At 37.0% G+C, this 24,283-nt stretch overlaps 1 protein-coding gene across 1 annotated transcript; it reads right to left on the bottom strand.

Annotated features, from left to right (window-relative positions):
* Positions 1-9,545: 9,545 nt before the first annotated feature.
* On the bottom strand, positions 9,546-10,145 carry LOC149161093 (uncharacterized). Its single transcript, XM_089434772.1, has one exon. It carries the CDS (start codon positions 10,143-10,145, stop codon positions 9,546-9,548), a length of 600 nt encoding a protein of 199 aa, XP_089290898.1.
* Positions 10,146-24,283: the final 14,138 nt, after the last annotated feature.

Raw genomic sequence — 24,283 nt, 5'->3', positions numbered from 1 at the left:
TTTCAAGAAATTTAGAAAGAATTTCAACTCATCCAATTCCAAATTCAGCAGTAGAATGTTCATCTTGGATGCATTGAAAAACACATTTTGTGTCATCATCAGTCTAAATTACTAGGGTCCAGTGCAAAGGACCCAACTCATGTGGAGTCCTCTTATGAGTAGTAGTTTGCTTGGATATGGAAGTACTTGTTTTTGTTTAATTTTCTCTGATGTATATGTCGACTAGTTATCTATATTATAGCTATTTAGGTTGTAGATGGTTTCCAAACATTTAGTCCTATAAGGCACTATTAGACAGACTCAAACTATTTCATTTTTGGATTGCATATAATGTTGTTCTGTGGCCAACAAACCTGGTTTCCAAATGGGCAGATTCACTGAACGCCTTAACTATGGTTGCAACCTACTTTTGATGAAATAAATAAATCCTGCCAATGCTTACAAAATATATATATATATATAGCTAAATTAAATATAATTTTTTAATCTATTATTTAAAATATTTTGATTTTTTTTAGTTCATTTAACATTATTTTAACTTGTAATTTTTAAATTTTTAAAAACTAGTAAAGACAAAAAAAAAATGAATAATTTTAGTTTTCCATATATATATAATTGGATATTAAATATTTAAATTAAAATATTTAATTCTACATTTTATTTACTAAATAATTTATATTTCGATTTTCATATAAATCAAATATTATACATTTGATTTTTATAATAATAAATTCCGTATATTTTATTTATAAAATTAATTATCTCGACTACTATCAATTTTGTTTTGATCTCATTTTTGTGATTGTGGCTCTTTACTGCGGCTCGTGCCGTCTTTCATTTTTTTTATATGGTTAGAGAGTCGTTAGCAATACGCTGATTGACGCAATTATACTAGAATACGGCTCTTCATATGCGACTCTTTACTGCGGAGATCTAGAATACGGCTATGGGTGGAGATCTAGAATACTACTTTCGACATACTACATGCATATTACTGTGGCATCTGCAGCTCTTTACTGCGGATATTTGTTGGAGATCTGCGGCTCTTCATCGATTGGCCCTTCTGCGGTTAGATCTGCGGCTTTTCATCGATTGGGTCTTTTTCTGGCAGCCATTGCTAGAATAGGACAAGCCTGTTGGCTGTTATATGAATAGTAGATCTTGTGCTTGTCGTAGATCTACGGCTCTTTGTAACCAAGTCGTAATATAGATCTGCAGCGCTTCACTTCTCTTCTCATCGATTGGGCCTTAGATCTGCGGCTCTTCTCTTTACTACGGTTTATATATCTGCGGCTCTTCACTCTCTTCGGAAATCTTCTGTGGCTTCTCTTCGTCAATATTTTATGCTTAGCAGGAGAGCATTCTCCAAATGGCTCCCAGCTTCGCAAAAATAGCTGTTGGCTCAGTTCCGTCCACCTCTGGGGGTCAAGCTCCTGCCCATATCGTCAGTGAAGCCCCAGCTCCCACTGTCCAGGTGGTCCAGGCCTCACTCGATAAGGCTTTGAAGTTCTCTCAAAGTGCCCTAATCTGCCGATTCAATGGTTTTTGGCCGTGGCTGACAGCTCTTCACAGTTGGATCTTAGAGGTATGGAACCCTCTAATTCTTGATGCAATTAATATCTACCCCTATGCTAGGGGTTTCTTTATAGTAGATTTTGAAAACCCTGAAAGCAGACAATGTATTCTAGATTCCGGCCCTTGGTTTTGGGAAAAATCAGAGCTATTCATGAGGCCATGGAACCCATCATTTGATTCCTCAACAACAGTCATAACCTCAGCACCAAGGGGCCAGAATGTCACTGTTAAAGTAAGTGAAAAGAATGTGAAAGTTGAAGAAATTTTTTTAAGAAAATAAGATAATAAAAGATATTAAAATTGAACCATATTTAATTTTTTTTTGGTCAATTTGATAATATTGTTTTATAGAAAAATTTAAATAATTATAATAAATTAAAATTTAATTTTATGAATATAAACCAGTGAAATTAAAGAAAGAATTAAAATGGAAAGAATAAAAATGAAATATTATTTGATAATATTGTTTTATAGAAAAATTCAAATAATTATAATAAATTAAAATTTAATTTTATGAATATAAACCAGTTAAATTAAAGAAAGAATAAAAATGAAATATTATTAATTAGATTAGATGAACTAATAATAAAATATTAATTCAGTAGTAAGAATGAGATTAAAAATATTTTATTTTGGTCAAATAATTGTGATCAAAAGTTTTAGATTTATTTGATTTTGGTTAAAATAATATCAATTAAAAAATGAAAAAATTAATTTGTGACTATAAGTTTTTAATATAAAAATAAAGAATATAAAAAAAAACAAGGTTGAATTAGTAAATTAGAATGAAAATAAAATTAAATAGAACATAAATGGAATTAAAACAAAAGACATAAAATCTTATTTAGGAATTAATTAAATAGAAAGAAAATGTAGGGATAGGGGATAGACGAAAGAAAAAGAAGAACAGAAAGAATATTAAGGTGTTTTTAAATTTCTAGAGCTTTTTCATTGACATGGTTAAAATGAAAAGAAACAAAAATCGAAATTTTGATTTTATCAAAACAAATTAAATACAATTTGATTTAATTTAAAAAAATTTAATACAGTTTAAAATTACATTTATTAAAATTATAAAAATAAAATTAATTTAAGAATATAATATATTAAATAGAAATATTATTATCATTGAAATAAAATGGTTTTAGTGATAAGAATATATATAAAAAATCAAAGCTTTTGTTGACCAGAAAAGTTCAAAGCTTCGGTAATGCAATTATGCAGGTATAACTCTGAAAATAGTGTAAAGCGGCACCAAAATACGTAGGCTCTTATGTCATGAACCTACAGTGCCAATGAATTGATCTTATAGTTAAAATGGCGCACTTACAATGGCGCGTGCTTCGGGCGTGGCATGCCGGTTGGAAATAAAAATTCAAAGCTTTCATTGAAAATGTCATAATCTCCATTTCAAATGTAATAAAAATACCAAAATTTAAAAAGAAATAAATGTAAAACATTAACATTACCCTGATTATGTCAAACGTTATAGACTGACCTTTACCATGGTAATAATTTCCATGGGTTGTTTACAGTAATCGGATCATTGAATTTGCAGCTGTATAGCTAAGTTAACGTTAAATGTTACACTGACAGTCCACTAACGGTCTAATTAATTTGTCACTCACACCATACTGGACACATCAGCTCGCACATCGAGCTTATCACCCACCGGATATTTTTGCAATTAATTCCCTACTATGATGAATTAATTGGCATTGCAACCGCGTCAGGACTTCTCAGGATCCTTCGTCGCATCGACGGTGGTGATTATGGGTTTTCAATCTCACGGCTCGGTGCTCTCTAGAAGGCTCTTCAATCTGACTTGTTGGGTTATGCGATTCATTTGCTTCCTCCTCCCTTGGCGCCATGCTCGGCTCTCTTTCTCCTCTTGCGGGTTGCTCAACCGGCAGCCTTTGAACATGATGCAGTTGGCATGTCTCAGAAGCGGCCGAGGGGTTTCTTGTCCATGGAATTTGTGATACCCATCCGGTTACCAGGTGAGAGTTTCTCCTTTGTTTTTCCGCTATGTTTTTAATTGATTCCAGGCTTGTTTACTGTTACATATGACTCACAACCCTCTACAGGTATGGTAATAGTGGAACTGAGGGTCACGAGCTGTAACGAAGGTGTGGAAATTCCCTTACCTGGCTTAGGCGCTTAAAGGTTTTCCAGGTAAGCTCTTTAGCATCCCTGCGTAGATTTTTGTCCGTGAAGAAAGAATCTCTCGGGTTCAAGTTTGCAGATTTAGATTCACCATTTCCGACAAGCTATATCTGGCTTCTACCCTGGAACTAAATGGAATTTCCATGTTTCGCTACTCACCAGTTCTCTAGTTACCTGGTGGAGGTCTTCTCTTTTGTAAAAGTTGTAAACATTTTTAAATTCGAGTCTGTCTAAGGTTATCTAAGGCTACGGCCCTATATTTGAGGTTGTGCTGTAAATTTGTTCATCTTTTAATTTTGGCCATGACCTGTTATGTTTTGTAACAAACGACAGAAGTTTTTTAAGTTTTCCATGATGCCGATTCAATGTGGAGTTAATTTTCTTGAAACATGACTGTATAATCATTTTTCTTTTCATGGCTAGTAATTCCAGTTGTGTTAACGACACTGCTATTTTTACAGTTCGTCTGTACAATTTACATGGAAGTTGTTTGTTCTGAGTGCATTTGTCCGCCATTTTAAATATTCATGTTTAATTCTATTGTAGCAGTTCTGAGCTTGAGTTTGGGTTCAATTTTACTTTTGCGGAAATGAATAGAGTATCAAGGTTCCTCCGCCAAGGTTATGATTCTTGAGGCTTCAAGAATCTAGGCGTGAGCATAAACACTGTTATTATTTGCTACTTAGGGTCTCGATTCCTGTGTATGGGTTTCAGGAAGGTTCTACAGGGTTCCAGACTACTAAATTCGTGGTCTCTGCTTGTAATAACGCCACCCATTCGGCTATAGGAGTAGACCCTGTTTAATTTTTGGTAGCTCGTTCTCTGTTTCTAGTTCGAGCTTGTTGACAGTTTCACTCATTTATTAATGCTTCTTGTGCACTAGCAACTTCAATAATTTCCTCCGGTTCATAGTTTACTTGGTTCTTAGCTCACACAGGTGCAGAAATTACATGGGTTCTTAAATTCATACAAGTTCTTATTTTACACAGAGTTCTTAAGTTAAGTTTATACAGGCTCGTATATTACACAAAATTCTTAAGTTAAGTATTACGCATACTCTTATATTACACAGAATTCTTAAGTTAATTATTATAGATATACTTATTTTGCACATAATTCTTAAAGACTTTTAACCAGTTTGTACATACCTCACCACTAATCTTTTAACAATATATAACTTCTTGCACAGTCACTAATGCTACAGTTAGTGTTAGCCTACCATAACTAACCTATTCTAGTCAGATAGTCTTTCTCTAGCGCTTTTTCTCACAGTAAATAAATTATTTTTGTTACCCAATTAACTCTTTTGTATTTCTACGATATTTATTTTCGATATAAATGTATCCATTCCACATGAATTATAAACCCTATTGACAATGAGTTTCATATACTTATAAGTTGAGAGCTCGCTCTCTCTGCAACACTCACAATTAATCAAAGCACAACAGTATCTATCACAGAATGGTTGTCGTAAGTATTGCTTACCTATATTTCCTGAGCAGTAGATTCCAACGATCACAGTCACCTTTTCATTCTCTACTTGTCTTCCTCCCGACCATGAGATTCGTCTTCAAGACCAAATCTCCCCCCAAGCCTGCTTGCAAGACTATTGTCTTCAGCAAATTTTTGCACTTAGTGCCAATGCTATCTGGTCATTACCAGAATTAGCATCCTTCCCCCTTTACCGTTTGTCATTACAGCCCAGTTTTTTCCTCGCCCCACCCTCTTTTCCTTGGAGTGTTTTTCAGTTAGGGGAGGTAGTTAGGGTTTATTCTGGAAACTTCCTCTTTCTAACTTCTTTTATGAGAAGTTACAAAATCTGTTATTACTCAATCATTTTCTAACTTCAGAAATTAACAATATTATTAATCCAAATAGAGAATAACAATATTATCCAGTTTGTTTTCTTACAGTGGTAAATAAAATATTTACAGCTTTTCTGGGAACATTACATCTTCCCCCCCTGAAATCAAACATCGTCCCGATGTTTTCCAGCCTCAAACAACTTTGGATAAGCTTCTTTCAAGAGTTGTTCATCCTCCCAGGTGGCCTCATCCGGCCCAAAGTGTTGCCATTGCACTTTAACCTGGGTGATGGCTCGTTTCCACAGCATTACTTCTCTCCGTTCGAGTATACTCAGCAGCTCGACCAAGAATTCTCCTTCCAGTTCGACCTGAAACAACAGAAATTAAGTCAGTTTTTCCTTTAACATCACAATTAATTGGCCTACTTAAGATTCTTCTTTACTTGTACATCTTGCCAACTGATTATGTGCTTAGGATCATAAACGTATCTTTTTAATACTGACACATGGAAGACATTGTGGACCCAAATATGGCTTGGTAGGGTGAGCTGGTATGCCACTGGCCCAACCCTCACCAAGATTTGAAATGGTCCACAAAACCGAGGTGCTAGCTTGGTGCACCCACTCCACTGTAACGTACTCCTTTTTGCTCGAATCCTCACATACACATGATCCCCTACTTGGTATTCTTTAAAATTCCTCTTCATATCGGCGAAATTCTTTTGCCTATCTTGGGCTGCCTTCAAGTTGGATTATACCTTCTTGACCATTTCTTCCATCTCTTTTAACATTTCGGGCCCCAGCATTAACTTGTCCTCTAGTCCCCCCCAGCTAGAGGGTGTGCATCATTTCCGTCCGTACAGAACATCAAATGGGCTCATCTACAAGGGAGTATGATAACCGTTGTTATACACAAATTCAACCAAGTGCAGATAGTCCTCCCACTTAGATGGTTGTTGCATTACATATGACCTCAACATATCTTCTACTACTTGATTCACCCATTTGGTTTGTCTTTCTATTTGGGAATGATAGGCAGTACTAAAGTTTAGTTGAGTCCCTAATCCCTCAAACAGAGTTTTCTAGAAGGCTGAGGTAAATTTCACATCACGGTCAGAAATTATAGTTTTTGGTAACCCATGCAGCCTGAAAATATTTTGCATAAAAATATGAGCAATCTGCACTGCTTAAGTGGATTGTACCGGTATAAAATGCGTTGATTTGCTTAAGCTGTCCACCACCACCATGATGGAATCGTTGTTTATTTTTGACTTGGGTAATCCTATTATGAAGTCCATAGAGATGGTTTCCCATTTCCACTCCGGAATTGGTAGTGGATGCAATAACCCGGCGGGGTGTTGATGTTCTACTTTAGCTTGTTGGCATTCCAGGAAATGTGACAAATATTCTGCTACATCTTTTTTCTTGCTTGCCATTAATACCCCTTCCGGAGTACGATAATCAACTTTTGATACCCCGGGTGTCCAACATAAGGACTTCTATAAAATTCATCTAAAATCAAGCTTTTAATGTCATTTCGGTTAGGCACATACAACCTTTTTTTAAATTCAGCATGCCAACAACATCCATAGTGTATCCTTGTTGATTTTCTTTACTGGTTGGATTCTGAACTTGCTATCTTATTTGCTAATATTTTGAATCTTGTTCTGCTACCTTTTTAATCATTTCATCGAAGGTAGTCCGCCCCTCGCTGCAAGAAATTTCATAGAGACAATGTACCTTTTGACTTAAAGCGTCCGCTACCCGATTCTCTTTCCCTTTCAGATGTTTAATCTCGAAGTCAAAACCACTTAGGAAATCTACCCACCATGCCTACCTAGCATTTAAGGTAGGTTGACTGAAATAACTAGTCAAGCTGTGATGGTCCGTCATTAATAGAAACTTTTTACCCATCAGGTAGTGGCGCCACATGTTTAAGGCATGAATAACAGCTGCCAACTCCAGATCGTAAGCGGAATATTTCTGCTCATGTTCCTTTAATTTCTTGGACTCATAGGCGATTACCTTACCTTCTTGCATCAGTACCCCTCCTACCCCTTCCTTACTCGCATCTGTGCACACCACATAGTCCTTACTTGGATCTGCTATGCTTAATATAGGCGCTGTGGTGAGCAGATGCTTGAGTTGTTCAAAACTTTTTTGGCATTCTGCGGTCCATTTAAAAGTTTTCCCTTTCTTTTGTAGGGAGGTGATAGGATAGGCCACTCTAGAGAATCCTTCCACAAACTGTCTGTAATAACCAGCTAAACCCATAAAAGATCTTATATCTGCTACATCCTTCGGTACTAGCCATTCCATTATGGTCCTTATCTTCTCGGGGTCCACCGCGATTCCATCCTTAGTGATAATATGTCCTAAGTACTGAATTTGTTCCTTAAAGAAGTCACACTTGCTATATTTGGCATATAATTGATGTTTCCGGAGGGTTTGCATCACCAGTCTGAGGTGTTCCTTGTGCTCCTCAATATTCTGAGAATATATCAGTATATCGTCAATAAATATTAATACAAATTTATCTAAATACTGATGAAATATGCTATTCATTAAACACATAAAGGTCGCAGGAGCATTGGTTAACCCAAAGGGTAATACCACAAACTCATAGTGTCCATAGTGAGGCCTAAAAGAAATTTTGGCTATATCCTCCTCTCTGATTTTGATCTGGTGATATCTCGATCGTAAATCATTTTTTGAAAATACAATTGCCCCTTTTACTTGGTCAAATAGTTCGTCAAATTCGGGGCAATGGGTACTTGTTCTTAATTGTTAACTTATTCAGTTGACGATAGTCTTTGCACATTCGAAGGGTTCCATCCTTCTTTTTGACAAACAGCATGGGGGCTCCCCAAGGCGACACGCTGGGGCGTATGTAATTTTTATCCAACAATTCTTGCAATTGCATTTTCAGTTCTGTGAGTTCTGGTGTGCTTATACGATAAGGGGCTTGGGACACTGGAGCTACTCCTGGCATCAATTCAATAGTGAAATCTATGTCTCTCTTGGGTGGCAGTCCTGGTATCTCTTCTGGGAATACATCTGCAAATTCTTGAACAACTGGAATACTATCCAAGGTGGTTGTCTTGTCCTTTGTGTTGGCATACCCAACCTGAATAGCATAAATCTGACACACTTTTCTGATACACTTTTCCAATTGAGAGGCAGTTATTGGCCGAACCTGCACGGGCCTCAGGATGCCTTGCATCTCCCGCCCTTCTCCTAGCTCATTCTTGTGGTAGATAGTTTTTGTTTTACAGTTTATAATGGACTAGCATTTCTCCAACCAATCCATGCCTATCAACACGTCATATGATCCAAGGGGAAGTATGTTTAGATCTGCCATCAAAGGTTGACCTGCTATTTCTATAGGGCAGTTATTGACCTTGGCCAACACTCGTCTCCTTACCCCTATTGCCAGTTGTACTAGCCAAGGGTTTTTAAACTTGACAGACTGTAATTTACATTGTTCCACAACCTTAGGACTAACATAACTTAATGTAGCTCCAGGATCAATTAAAACAGATACGGTATGATTAAAAATCTTACCTTCAAACTCCACCATAGTCGGCTGGTATTTTGCCTGATGGTCTTCGAGAGCAGCATTAATTTTTGGAATGCTCCAGGCCACATCGCCTACTGTTGATGCTTCGTGGATTTGCGAAACCTATTCAGTGCCTTTACGATGAGGACAGTTTTTAACGTAATGTGGCCCCCCACATCCCCAACATTGTACTGGGGGTCTCGCTGTTCCTTCATTATCAAGTCTACCAGTTTGCTCGTTGATTCTCGATTTAGATGGTGGCTTAATTCTGAGCTGGTTTTTATGTAGATTTCTGTTGTTTTGCCCCTTGGGAAACCCTTTGCCAGTGCTACCCTAATTTCCCTTATTTCCCATAGCAATCTTATTACCTTTCTTGTCAGCCCACTTCCTGCCCAAAATTTCACCCTTCTGCTTGCTTTGCTGGTAGCATATCCTGGCCTTTCATATAACCTCGTCCATTGTTTTTGGGTTATCAAACTTAATTATCTCCCTCATTGCCACGGGTAAACTGTTGACGAACCACTGTACCTTAGCCTTTTCCTCACGTATGTAGGGTACATATCGGAGCAAAGAGGTGAATCGGGTGATAAACTCATCCATGGTTTGTTGTCCAAGCCACAGGTCATGAAATTCTCTTGCTTTCTCATCATAAAATCGTTCCGTTAAATATCTCTCCTTGAAGTATTTTTGGAACTTCTCCCAAGTTATATTTTGTTTGCTCACCCCTCGTACAATCTTGACCTCCTCCCACCACAAAGTGGCCTTCCCTTGCAGTTGGAAGATAGCCAACCGGGCTTTTAGATTGTGATCGTACTCATATAATTGGAAGTATTTATTCATGTTAATAAGCCAGGCTTCGGCTGCTTCTTCCAACTCTCCATCGAAGAGTGGCAGTTTTATTTTCCGAAACTCCCCTTGCAATTCTATCCGCTGCCTTTTTGATGTTGGGTGCTCAGAGGCATTATCCGACTTCTCCTCTCGATTCTCTTCCCCACCTATTGTTCCTTCATGCTCTGTGTGATAACCCTGTTCTTCAAACATTCGTTCCTATTCAGGGTTGGGAATTGTTTGGCACTGATTCTGCTTATCAGACAGGCTCTTCATAATTTTTTCCTGTTCCAAGGTTAATCTTGCATTGTCCTCCCGTAGGCGGGCCATCTCACTCTTTAATTCCTGAACTGTTTCCAATATTGCAAGATTTGTGTTACGAGCCTCCTCTCCTAACTGCACCCATATTTCAGGGTTATTTTCAGGAAATGTTGCAGGCCCTAGGCCAGCCATATTCCTGTGTGGCACACTGTCTATTCTTCTTATAAACTGTTGTTGTCCTGTTCCTCTGTACTTAACAAGTGCATAAATCAACAACAGTTAGAAATCCAAAAGTAAACAGTAACTAATTTTACAGTTCATTTGCCAGAGGTCACAGTTTTGTAACCTTGGCTCTGATACCACATGTCATATCTCCATTTCAAATGTAATAAAAATACCAAAATTTAAAAAAAATTAAACGTAAAACATTAACATTACCCTGACTATGTCAAACATTATAGACTTACCTTTACCATGGTAATAATTTTCATGGGTTGTTTACAATACTCGGATCATTGAATTTTCATTTTTACAGCGAAGTTAACGTTAAATGTTACACTGGCAGTCCACTAACAATCTAATTAATTTGTCATTCATTCCATACTGGACACATCAGCTCGTGGATCGAGCTTATCGCCCACCGAATATTTTTGTAATTAATTCTCTGCTATGTCGAATTAATTGGCATTGCAGCCACATCAGGACTTCTCAGGATCCTTCGTCGCATCGACGGTGATGATTATGGGTTTTCAATCTCATGGCTGGGCACTCTCCAGAAGGCTTTTCAGTCTGACTTGTTGGGTTATGCGATTCATTTTCTTCCTTCTCCCTTAGCACCATGCTCGGCTCTCTTTTTCCTCTTGCAGGTTGCTCCACGGCAGCCTTTGAACATGATGCAGTTGGCATGTCTCAGAAGCGGCCAAGGGGTTTCTTGTCTGTGGTATTTTCGATACCCATCCGGTTACCAGGTGAGAGTTTCTCCTTTGTTTTTCCGCTATGTTTTTAACTGATTCTAGGCTTGTTTACTGTTACATATGACTCGCAACCCTCTGCAAGTACGATAAAAGTGGAACTGAGGGTCACGAGCTGTAACGAAGGTGTGGAAGTTCCCTTACCTAGCTTGGGCGCTCAAAGGTTTTTCGGGTAAGCTCTGTGGCATCCCTACCTGGATTTTTGTCCGTGAAGAAAGAGTCTCTCGGGTTCAAGTTTGCAAATTTAGATTCACCATTTCTAGCAAGCTAGATCTGGCTTCTGACCTGGAACTAAATGGAATTTCCATGTCGCGCTACTCACCAGTTCTCTAGTTACCTGGTGGAGGTCTTCTCTTTTGTAAAAGTTGTAAACATTTTTAAATTCGAGTCTGTCTAAGGTTATCTAAGGCTACGGCCCTGTATTTGAGGTTGTACTGTAAATTTGTTCATCTTTTAATTCTGGTCATGACCTGTTATGCTTTGTAACAAAGGACAAAAGTTGTTTAAGTTTTCCATGATGCCGATTCAATGCGGAGATAATTTTCTTGAAACATGACTGTATAATCATTTTTCTTTTCATGGCTAGTAATTCCAATCGTGTTAATGACACTGCTATTTTTCCAGTTCGTCTGTACAATTTTCATGGAATTTGTTTGTTCTGAGTGCATTTGTCTGCCATTTTAAATATTCATGTTTAATTTTGTGGTAGCAGTTCTGAGCTTGAGGTTGGGTTCAATTTTAATTTTGTGGAAATGAATAGAGTATTAGGTTTCCTCTGCCAAGGTTATGATTCTTGAGGCTTCAAGAATCTAGGCGCGAGCGTAAACACTGTTATTATTTGCTACTTAGGGTCTCAATTCCTGTGTATGGGTTTCAGGAAGCTTCTATAGGGTTCCAGACTACTAAATTCGTGGTCTCTGCCTGTAATAACGCCACCCATTCGACTATAGGAGTAGACCCTGTTTAGTTTTTGGTAGTTCGTTCTCTATTTTTGGTTCGAGCTTGCTGATAGTTTCACTCATATATTAATGCTTCTTGTGCACTAGCAACTTTAGTAATTTCCTCTAGTTCACTGTTTACTTGGTTCTTATCTCAGACAGGTGTGGAAATTACATGTGTTCTTAAATTCATACAGGTTTGTTACACTAAAAAATGTCACCATGACTATTTGCAGTTAGTATGGCTCCATCCACTGTCATACTATCCTCCTTGGCAAGTCTCATGCCTCTGCTCTTCATGTCAAACTCCAAGAAAGAGAGAAAAGTCATTTAAAGTCAATTATCTCTGGTACGCAATTTCTCTTAGCCTTACCTGCGTGTACACAACCCAAGTTCACAATACTTGCGTACTTGTACGCTCTGTATGTAAAGGGGTGGGTGCGTACCCCTGTAAAGGTCAAAAGGCACGAGTTTCATCTTAAAAAAGTTACTTGTGGTCAAATCTAGAGCATTCTAGAAGATGGTTTGACGTGTATTGAGCGCCTCCAGATGGTTCATGCACCCAAAAAAAGAGGAACTTATCCCATGAAGAGGGGAGCTATCCCATTGAAAGAGGGGCTTATCCCATTCATGGTGGAGCTAATTAACTTCCTCCTAAACACTATAAATACAGGCATTGGGCTAGAGGGAGGGGAGGTTGAAAGCTGAACATTCCTAAGGGTAGATGCTGCTGGAATTAGGACTTCCTTGTAGAAGCTTGTGAGGAGAGATTCCCATCCTTTCTTGTTTCATTTGGAAGTGGGTGAGCTGATCAGAGTAAAGGAGAACTCTTGCTGGACCCTGGGAGGGACCTGCACAACACCAAGGCTCAGGTTGTAATGGTTTCTTTTGTTTCCTATTAATACAAATAAGTCCATTCTTCTCAACAATTTGTTATTTATGAGTTGTTTCATATACTCCTTGGTCTATATGTTAAATATGTTTTATTTTATGAGATTTTCAGGTGCTATTTAATCGTTTGATTGTTAGTGAATGCAGGTTTCGAAGAGAAGGAGGAGCTCATCCGGATCAACGAGGCTGGACTACTACAACAACGTTGGGTTACAGGTAGGATCTAAACACTTGATTTCTTATATTGTAAATGCATATTTAGAGAAGGATTGCTCTTAATTGTCTTGTTTGTCACTAGAAAGTCTTAGGCTTCTAGGGAGGTTGGCTTTGTCCGCAAAGTCGACTCTTTCCGCATGACAAGGTTCTTATTTTACACAAAGTTCTTAAGTTAAGTTTATACAGGCTCTTATATTACACAAAATTCTTAAGTTAAGTATTACACACACTCTTATATTACACAGAATTCTTAAGTTAAGTATTATACATATACTTATTTTGCACATAATTCTTAAAGACTTTTAACCAATTTGTACATACCTCAACACTAATCTTTTAACAATATATAACTTCTTTCACAGTCACTAATGCTACAGTTAGTGTCAGCCTGCCAAAACTAACCTGTTCTGGTCAGATAGTCTTTCTCTGCCGCTTTTGCTCACAGTAAATAAATTAATCTGTGTTACCCAATTAATTCTTTTGTATTTCTACGGTATTGATTTTTGATATAAAGGTATCCATTCCACATGAATTATAAACCCTACTGACAATGAGTTTCATATACTTATAAGTTGAGAGCTCGCTCTCTCTGCAACACTCACAATTAATCAAAGCACATGTTGGGTCCCTATAATACTAGTGATTAGCCCATTACTATTGTAGTTATACCCCTTATTAATATTGTTGTGCCCATATTGTCCCCATATTGTTATTATTGTGCCCCATAGAATCCCTCTATTGTTATTTTTGTGGCTTATATTATTATTGTTAGGTCGGCTGGGTTATATTGTGACTCCTTAGACTCCTATATATAGAAAGGAGGTTTTGTCATTTGAATTATCCAAGAATTGTTCATTTATGTAATGTAAAGGAGGTTTCCCCCTCGAAGAGGTTGAATTCTAAGGCGTTGATCTATCTTTTCTATCTTTTCTTTAGTTGGTTTCATAACATTTGGTATCAGAGCTTTGGATTCTAGGGTTTCACTGCTCCAAACAGGTCATCGTGGAATTTTCACTATAACCTTTTTTCTGCGACGTTTCAGAATTTAAAGAAAAAACCCATTTGAGAAGACATCGCGCTAAATCTCGGGTCCAAATTTCAAATCTTTTTGTGCTATATTTGAGGAGATATGATTTGAGGAAGTTGGTCTTTTTGCAAACTCGTGAATTACATTCCAAACAGGTGACCTGGGAAAAATCGTCATAAATTTTTCTCTAAGCATTGGATTGAAATTTTGTAAGAAGGTGTAGAAAGAGGACGGACTGTAGTTTCTTCTATATATTTTTCAGAGCTAAAGGTCGAAACAGTGACTTTTGGCACGTCATACAAGTTCGCTCTACTGAACTAGTCTATAATCAGGTCATTGTGGGAGATTTCGCATAACTCTTCCTTCGAGAATCCAATTTGGATCAGACTAGTGGCATTGGAAAGAAGACACAGAGGGCTACCACAGGTCACAATTTCAGAACTAGATGTTCTGAAAGTACAGAGATACATCAGAGGCAATATCGAGCTCCTACAAAGTGAAAAAAAGGTGTGTAGATTCTTTTAAATTTTTGCTTAAGATTGGTTTGAAAATTTATTTTGAAAGAATTCAAAGGGCTAGTAGAGCATTATTATCGGTAATTGATGCCCCGAGGAAAGAAAATGCAAACACCTAGTAAGGAACCTGAAAGCTCTAGCATGACTCATGAAGAAGAGGAAGAATGCTACATGATATATCAAAATTACAAGAACAAGTGCAACAAATGTCAACCTCACAAAAGTTAACAGAAGCTAAGATAAATGGTGTGGAAGCTAAGATGAATGGCATGGAAGCTAATATGGACAATTTGAAGATAGATTTGAACACAAATTTTAAGACAGGCATGGCAGATTTGAAGACAGATTTGACAAATTTTCTACAAGAAATACTTACTAATGGTGAAAAGGTAGTAAAGGAAACTCATGATGTGAACAAAAGAAATGTTAATCATGATATCATAGACTCTAATGTGGGATCGAAGACCCACCATATTCCAAAAATCGATATGAGGAAGTTTGATGGCAAGGATCTCGCAACATGGATATTACAAATGGAGCAATTTTTCGATCTCAATAATGTGCAAAACACACAAAAGGTACGTATTGCAAATTTATATTTGGAACCAAATCAGTTTGTATGGTATCAATGGCTTTGCTCTCGTAAACAATTTATCACTTGAGCAATTTTTACAGAAGAATTGATAGCACATTATGAGGATACAAAAAGCAACACTTTTTTTAGTCAATTGATAAGTCTCAAACAAAAGGGTTCAATAATGGAGCACATTGAGGAGTTCCAAAAATTGAACATAAGGGTAAAAGATATTCCAGAGGAGCATAGGGTTGATGTGTTCATAGGGTATTTAAAGGATAATATCCAACATGATGTTTGCCTTTGGGAACCTGATTCATTAGAGAAGGCATTCAGGTTAGCAAGAAAAATGGAAAGCAAAATTATGGTAACCAGGAAGCATACCACTCACAACTATAAAGACGGAAGTGTTGTTGCCCCTAGTCTTCCAAAACCTATAAGGTTGACACCACAACAATTGGAAGAAAAAAGAGCAAAATGGCTTTGTTACAGTTGTGATAGCAAATACACTAAAGGTCATAAGTGTGCCAAGAAGAAATTATTCTACATAGCTTGTGAAGAGGAAGAAGAAAAGGAGCAAGAAAGGTCAAAAGAAGAGGATATACTCCAAGAAAAAAGCCTAGATGAAGAAGAAATGAATCCGACCATATATTGTAATGCATTGGCTGGAATTACCACTCCTCAAACCATCAAGATAGAAGGACAAATCAAGAAGAAAAAGGTAATAGTGTTGATTGATTCAGGAAGCACCCATAATTTTATTCATTGTAAGATAGCAAAAGAATTGAATTTTCTTCCTATATCCAGCACCAGAGTGTCAAGTGATGATTACAAATGGAGGAACAATAAATTGCTCTGGAAAGTGCCATAATATCAAGCTATCCATGGGAGAATATGTATTGTCTAGCCCAATGCTTTCCATTCCAATGGGAGGTGCTGATGTTGTACTAGGAGTCCAATGGTTACAATCCCTAGGTACAATAGCTTTTAATTTCAAGAACTTTTCATCAAATTTTCTGTAGAAGGAAAGGAAGTTGAATTAAGGGGTATTGTAGGGAAACCAGGAAAGATAATCAGCTCTAATGGTATGACAAAGCTTCTAAAAAAGGAACAAGGAGGTGTAATTGCACAATTATGCTCACTAGATGTTTCCACATCGGAATCATCTATTTCTCCAGATCTCCAAAAAGTCCTGGACAATCATTCCAAGGTATTTGAGACTCCCAAAGGTCTTCCACCTATGCGTGATCATGATCATGCTATTCATATGATTCCAGGAAGTGTTCCTCCAAACATCAGGCCATACAGATATCCCTATGCCCAAAAGAGTGAAATTGAACGTATGGTTGCAGAAATGCTAGAGGCTGGTATAATTCAACTGAGTCAAAGTTCTTTCTCTGCTCTAGTATTATTGGTGCACAAGAAGGAAGGATCATGACACATATGTCCGGATTATAGGGAGCTCAACAAGCTCACTATTAAAGATAAGTTTCCCATTCCTATCATTGATGAATTACTGGATGAATTGCATGGATCAATTTACTTCACCAAGTTGGATCTTCGTTCAGGATATCATCAAATCAGAATGAAAATTGAAGACATTCCGAAAATAGCATTTAGAACTCATGAGGGTCATTATGAATTTTTGGTCATGCCTTTTGGCCTTACCAATGCACCTTCAACATTTCAAGGTTTGATGAATTCAATTTTCAAACCATTCCTTAGAAAATTTGTGTTAGTATTTTTTGATGATATACTAATCTACAGCAAGTCTTGGAAGGATCATGTTAAACATGTTGACAGGGTGCTACAACTATTGGAGGAGAAACAATTATATGCAAAAAGATCCAAATGTTTCTTTGGAGTCCAAGAGGTGGAATATCTGGGTCATACTGTATCTCATGAAGGAGTTAAGGTAGACCCTAGCAAAATTAAAGCCATTAAGGAATGGAAAATCCCCACATCCATAAAGCATCTGCAAGGATTTCTCGGGTTGACAGGGTATTATCGCAAGTTTTTTAAGAATTATGGGAGAATAGCAACACCTCTAACAACATTATTGAAGAAAGATGCATTTTCATGAACTTCGGAAGCAACAAAGGCCTTCGAACATCTTAAAGAGGCAATGTGCCAAGCACCGGTCTTAGCTACACCGGACTTCACAAAAACCTTTATTGTGGAATGTGATGCTTCAGGAAATGGAATTGATGCTGTTCTAATGCAAGATGAAAGACCCATTGCTTTTGAAAGTCATCCAATCAAGGGGAAGTTTTTACACAAAGCTATTTATGAGAAGGAAATGTTGGAAATACTCCATGCACTTAAGAAATGGCGACCCTACCTAATGGGAAGACACTTCAAGGTAAAAACGGATCATGATAGCCTTAAATACTTTTTAGAACAAAGATTATCCTCTGAAGAGCAACAAAAGTGGGTCACAAAGATGTTGGGTTATGACTTTGAAATCATCTACAAAAAAGGGAAGCAAAATGTGGTGGCAGATGCACTCTCAAGAAAGGATGAGGATGTGGAAGCATTGTTGTGCGCCATTTCTATTATCCAACCAGATTGGATAAACGAAGCAATGGAGGAATGGAAGAATGACGAAGAAGTGTGGGCACTTATTCGAAAGTTACAACAAGATTCTAGTACGTCTGATACATTTAGCTGGCAAAATGATTCGTTATGGTACAAAGATCGCTTATACCTCTGTAAGAATTCCCAGCTAAAACAAAAGATTCTTATGGAATTGCACACTTCTCCCTTAGGAGGGCACTCAAGATTTTTAAAAACTTACCACAAGGTTAAGAAGGAATTTTTTTGGGATGGCCTTAAATCAGATATTCAAAATTTTGTGGCGGAATGTTTGGTTTGCCAACAAAATAAAGTTGAAACAATTAAGACACCGGGTCTATTACAACCTTTATCCATTCCAAGCCAACATTGGGAGGAGGTTTCAATGGATTTTATCATAGGTTTACCCAAGTCTGAGGGAAAGAGTGTCATCATGGTGGTAGTTGACAGACTTACCAAGTATGCACACTTTTGTGCATTATCACATCCATTTAAAGCCAGTACAGTTTCTACTGCATTTATGGAAACAATTCAAAAGCTACATGGAAACCCAAAGATTATTGTAAGTGATAGAGATACCATTTTCACTGGAAATTTTTGGACATAATTATTTTCTTGTCTCGGTACTCAGTTAGCTCATAGCTCATCTTATCATCCTCAATCTGATGGGAAAACTAAGATAGTAAACAAATGTTTGGAAGGATATCTTCGTTGCTTTGTATCTGATAAATAGACACAATGGGTCAAATGGTTGCCTCTGGCTGAATGGTGGTATAATACTTCCTTCCATACAGCAACAAAAATGACCCCATTTATGGAACTTTATGGGTATCAGCCACCATCCATCACATCATATTTAAGAGAAAATTATAAGGTTCAGGCAACGGAACATCACATAGAACATCAAAAACAAGTCCTCCAACTCTTGAAGGATAACCTCGTGTTGGCACAGAATAGAATGAAACAACAGGAAGATCAACATCGTAGTGAAAGAAGTTTTGATGTAGGTGATTGGGTATTCCTACGGCTACAACCATATAATCAAATGTCTCTCAAGCAAGCTAAGAAGGATAATAAATTATCACCAAAGTATTATGGTCCGTACAAGGTGTTGCAAAAGATTGGTACTATGGCATACAAATTGGAGCTTCCTGCAGCTTCTCAATTGCACCCAGTTTTCCATGTTTCATGTTTAAAGAAGGTTATAGGAGACAAGCTCCCAGTTCAAACAATATTGCCAGAACTTGACGAGGAAGGAAAAATTATATTGGAACCAGAAGCAGTCATAGAAACAAGAACTCGACAGCTACGAAATTGATCAATTTCGGAGTATCTTATCAAGTGGAAGAACTTATCTGCTGAAGATTCCACATGGGAGGATGATAATTTTATACAGAAGTATCCAGAACTACTCAAGCATTGAGGACAACACTTTTTTTGAAGGAGAGGGGCATGTTGGGTCCCTATAATACTAGTGATTACCCCATTACTATTGTAGTTATACCCCTTATTAATATTGTTGTGCCCCTATTGTCCCCATATTGTTATCACTGTGCCCCATAGAATCTTTCTATTGTTATTTTTGTGGCTTATATTATTATTGTTAGGTCGCCTGGGTTATATTGTGACTCCTTAGACTCCTATATATAGAAAGGAGGTTTTGTCATTTGAATCATCCAAGAATTGTTCATTTATGTAATGTAAAGGAGGTTTCCCCCTCGAAGAGGCTGAATTCTAAGGCGTTGATCTATCTTTTCTATCTTTTCTTGAGCTGGTTTCATAACAGCACAATTGTATCTATCATAGTGTGGTTGTTGTAAGTACTGCTTACCTGTATTTCCTGAGCAGCAGATTCCAATGATCACAGTCACCTTTTCATTCTCTGCTTGTCTTCCTCGCGACCATGAGATTCATCTTCAAGACCAAATCTCCCCCCAAGCCTGCTTGCAAGACTACTGTCTTCAGCAAATTTTCGCACTCAGTGCCAATGCTATTTGGTCATTACCAGACTTAGCATCCTTCCCCCTTTATCATCTGACATTACAGCCTGGTTTTTTCCTCCCCCCACCCCATTTTCCTTGGAGTGTTTTTCAGTTAGGGGAGGCAGTTAGGGTTTATTCCAGCAACTGCCTCTTTCCAACTTCTTTTATGAGAAGTTACAAAATCTGTTATTACTCAATCATTTTCTAACTTCAGAAATTAACAATATTATTAATCCAAACAGAGAATAACAATATTATCCAATTTGTTTTCTTATAGTGGTAAATAAAATATTTGCAGCTTTTCTGGGAACATTACAGAAAAAAATTCAAAGCTTCGGTAATGCATATTATACCACGATGACTTTGAAAATGGAGTTGTTTTTAGTGTGACTTTTTGAATTTTTTGGTGCTAGAATTTGACAAAAAAATTTGAGGTAAAATCTTGATTTGTGTTATTTAAAGTGGTTTTATGACTGTATATATGGATTCAGCAAGGTGAAAAACCCCTAGGGCACTTGGATTGTACACGGGCACTTGGATTGTGCAGGGGTTACCCATAAAACTTGTGATTTCAATAAATTGCTGCCTAATTTGGAAAAATTAGATAGGAAAAACTTCCAAAAAATCACACTAAATACAACCCCTCTGAAAATAGTGTAAAGTGGCGCCAAAACACGTAACACGTTTTTGGATAGGTTAGAAATTAGTGGAGTGAAAAGTTTTTAAGTTTGTTTGAGTAAAAGGTGGTGTGAAATTAATGATGATTTGTCAGTATATTATTTTTATTGGAAATAAAATCAGTATAGATTTATTTTAATTTTGGATTTATCAATACTTAGAGGATCTTAAATTTGTTAAGATGTAAAAAAAATTGAATGTAAAATTTGAAAAAAATGTTTGTATTTTTAAAGATTTGATTCCTCTATGCGTTTGGTAAATTAAGATGAATTATTTTTGTTATTAATATTTTTTTAAATGTTACATGTCAACTCCATATTAAACATTAATGCAATTACAAATTTCCCTCATACCTCGAATTAAAAATAATATATTAATGGAAATATATATATATATATATATATATATATATATATATATATATATATATATATATATATATATATATATATATAGTGTAACACCCTTAATCATAAAACCCATCGTTACCAATATAACACGATTAAAAAAAAAAAAAGAAGAAGAAGAAGAAGAAGAAGAAGTAAATAACCTATATTAACCCAGTTGTCATTATGCTATCATATTGATATGATACATGGAATTATTTATTCAAACTCTGTGCAAATGTTTAAATGTTGCTTTGTTGCTGCACCGTATGATTATTAAATGTATTTACAATGGAATCAACAGTAATGAAATTTTGGATTATGTATCGATCCTCCGTATCTCACTTTTATGAATTGTGTTGACATTTCCTAGGCTTATCTAGACGACCTCCTGGCTAGATGGCTCCCAGTTGTTGGTGCTCGCCCTAATCTTCTGCCACCTATGGTTTGGTGCCCCACGCAGAGTTGGCGATGCATTCAATGTTGTTTCCTACTCCGAGGGTAAACCCTCTCTATCCGGCGTTCAGCTGCTTCCCTTGTTCATTTGCTGGGTTTCATTTAGGAGGGGAAAAAGTGAAACTATTTCTTTAACTGATAACTGCTAGGTGAAAAAGAGTTACTAAGGTTCATCAGTGACTCTTTCAGAATCACCATGGATTACCATGTCTATCATAATTATTCATTTGTTTAATAAAACTGTTATTACTACTGAATTTAGTTACTATCCACTTCCAAAAGTAAAAACTAGAGTTCATTTTTTTACTGTAAATTAAAAATTTTAATGTAAAAGTAACTTGAAGTGTTGGGATGTCACATTTTCCCCCTCTTAGGGGAAAACCTTCCTTAGTGTTCATCGTTCTTGTCATTTTCAAAATAATTTGGGGTATGCCTCCTGCATAAAATTTTTATCTTCCCATGTGGCTTACTCCAGGCTGAAGTGCTTCCACTGCACTTTAACCTGGGTGATAGCTCATTTCCGAAATATTACTTCTCTCTGATTGAGTATTTGCAGGGGTTCGACCAGAAATTCTCCTTCCAGTTCGACCTGCCACAAATATCATTGTTATATAATTGATGTGTACATAATCACCACACTCTAAAGTAAATAATTTTCTGAGTTACACACACCTATTTATGTACAAATATATGTATACATACATATATATATATACATATATATATATATATATATATATATATATATATATATATATATATATATACACGCACAACCCACATACTTACATTCATGTATTTATATATATGTATCATATTCATGTATTTATATATATAGTATCCTTTACCTGAAGCTCTTGCTAATTTATGATATGCCGATGGTCATATACATACTTCTTTAAAAGGGAAACATGGAACACATTATGGATCCTAATGTGACTGGGCAGGGCTAGCTGGTAGGCCACCGGCCTAATCCTGTCCAAAATTTGAAATGGGCCACAGAACCGGGGGGCCAACTTAGTGCACTTCCCCCACTTCAACATACTCCGCATTGGTTTAATCCGCACGTATACATGATCTCCCACCTGAAATTATCGGTAAGTCCTCTTTTTGTCAGCATACATTTTTTGTCAGTCTTGGGCAGCCTTCAAGTTTTTGTCAAACCCTCTTCACAGTTTTATCCATTTCCTCCAACATATCGGGTCCCAATATTACTTTATCGACCGGGCTATTCTAGTTTGCAGGTATGGTACATTTTCTGCCATAAGTACCTCGAAGGGGCTCATCTTAAGTGACTCGTGATAACCGTTATTTTATGAAAATTCCACCAGATGAAGATATTCTTCCCATTTCCCTGATTGCTGCATCACATACATGCACAACATGCACAACATATCTTCTAACACTTGATTCACCCGCTCAATTTGTCCATTAGTCTGGGGGTGGTATGCAGTACTGAAGTGGACTTGTGTACCTAGCTCGGTGAACAATGCCTTCCAAAAGGAAGAGGTGAACTTAACATCCCTATATGATATTATGACTTTTGGCATACCATGTAACCTGAAAATTTCCCTCATGAATATATCTGCTATTTGGGCTGTTTGATATGTGGATTTGATAGGTATGAAATGAGCTGTCTTACTCAGCTTATCAACTACTACCATAATTGAGTCATTTTGCCTTTTAGATCGCGGCAATCCTGTTATAAAATCTAAGGTTATGGTATCCCATTTCCATTCCGGAACAGGTAGCGGCTGTAATAATCTAGTAGGGTGTTGGTGTTCTGTCATAACTTGCTGACACTCTAGACATTTAGACAAGTACTCGGCAATATATTTCCTCATTCCAGGCTAGTAGTAGGCTTTCCTAACAGCCGTCAAAAGTTTTTGGTAACCCGGGTGGGCAGCATAGGGGCTTCTATGAAATTCATCTAACATGCTTTGTTTCAAATTCAGGTGGTTAGGTACGTAAATACGGTTTCTAAATAATAATAAATTCTCAGAGTTAATACTATACTCCCCTTGCTTTGCCGAATTTTGCGCAAATTTCACTTGCTGCCATAAGTAACTATATTTGGGGTCCTTCTGGGTTGCCTCCTTTAATTGATCTACAAAATCAGGTTCAATCTGACTAAAACAGATTTCGTAGAGGTGGTGCAGCTTCCTACTTAATGCGTCTGCCACTCTATTCTCTTTCCCCTTCAAGTGTTCAATTTCGAAGTCAAATTCGCTTAAAAATGCAGTCCATCAAGCTTGGTGTGCGTTCAAGGTAAGCTTATTGAAGAAACTGGTTAGGCTATTTTGGTCCATTTTAAGCAGAAATCTTTTCCCCAATAAATAGTGTTGCCACACTTTTAAGGCATGTACTATTGCCATTAGCTTCAAGTCGTAAGCATAATATTTCTATTCATGCTCCTGGAGTTTATGGGATTCGTAAGCGATGACCATATCATTCTGCATTAAAACACCACCCACACCCTCTTTGCATGCCTCTGTACAAACTACAAAATCCTCTTCAAGATCTGCAATTTTTAACACTGAGGTTGTTGTGAGAATTTGTTTCAGTTTATCGAGACTTTCTTGATAGTCTTTTGACCATTTGAAGGTTGTCCCCTTCTTTTTTAGGGAGGTAAATGGATACGCAACCTTGGAGAATCCTCTTATAAACCTTCTGTAATAACTAGCAAGTCCCATAAATGAATGTACATCCATCACACTGGCTGGAATAGGCCAGTTCATAATGGTTTTTATTTTCTCTGGGTCGACCGCTATACCCTTAGAAGATATGATGTGTCCTAGATACTGAATCTAATCTTTATAGAAATATCACTTGCTGAATTTAGTGTAAAGCCGATTTTCCCTTAAGGTTTGCAATACTATGCG

The sequence above is a fragment of the Pinus tabuliformis genome, chromosome 5_2, assembly GCF_031772625.1.
Source record: "Pinus tabuliformis cultivar Carrire ecotype Pingquan chromosome 5_2, CPIR1, whole genome shotgun sequence".
Taxonomy (NCBI): Eukaryota; Viridiplantae; Streptophyta; class Pinopsida; order Pinales; family Pinaceae; genus Pinus; species Pinus tabuliformis.
The sequence above is the reverse complement of the archived record's forward strand: the minus strand, read 5'-3'. Positions and strand labels throughout refer to the sequence as shown.

Bases quoted from the DNA above. Each gene is read 5' to 3' on its own strand.
- LOC149161093 (XM_089434772.1), bottom strand. From the start codon at position 10,145: ATGTTTGAAGAACAGGGTTATCACACAGAGCATGAAGGAACAATAGGT.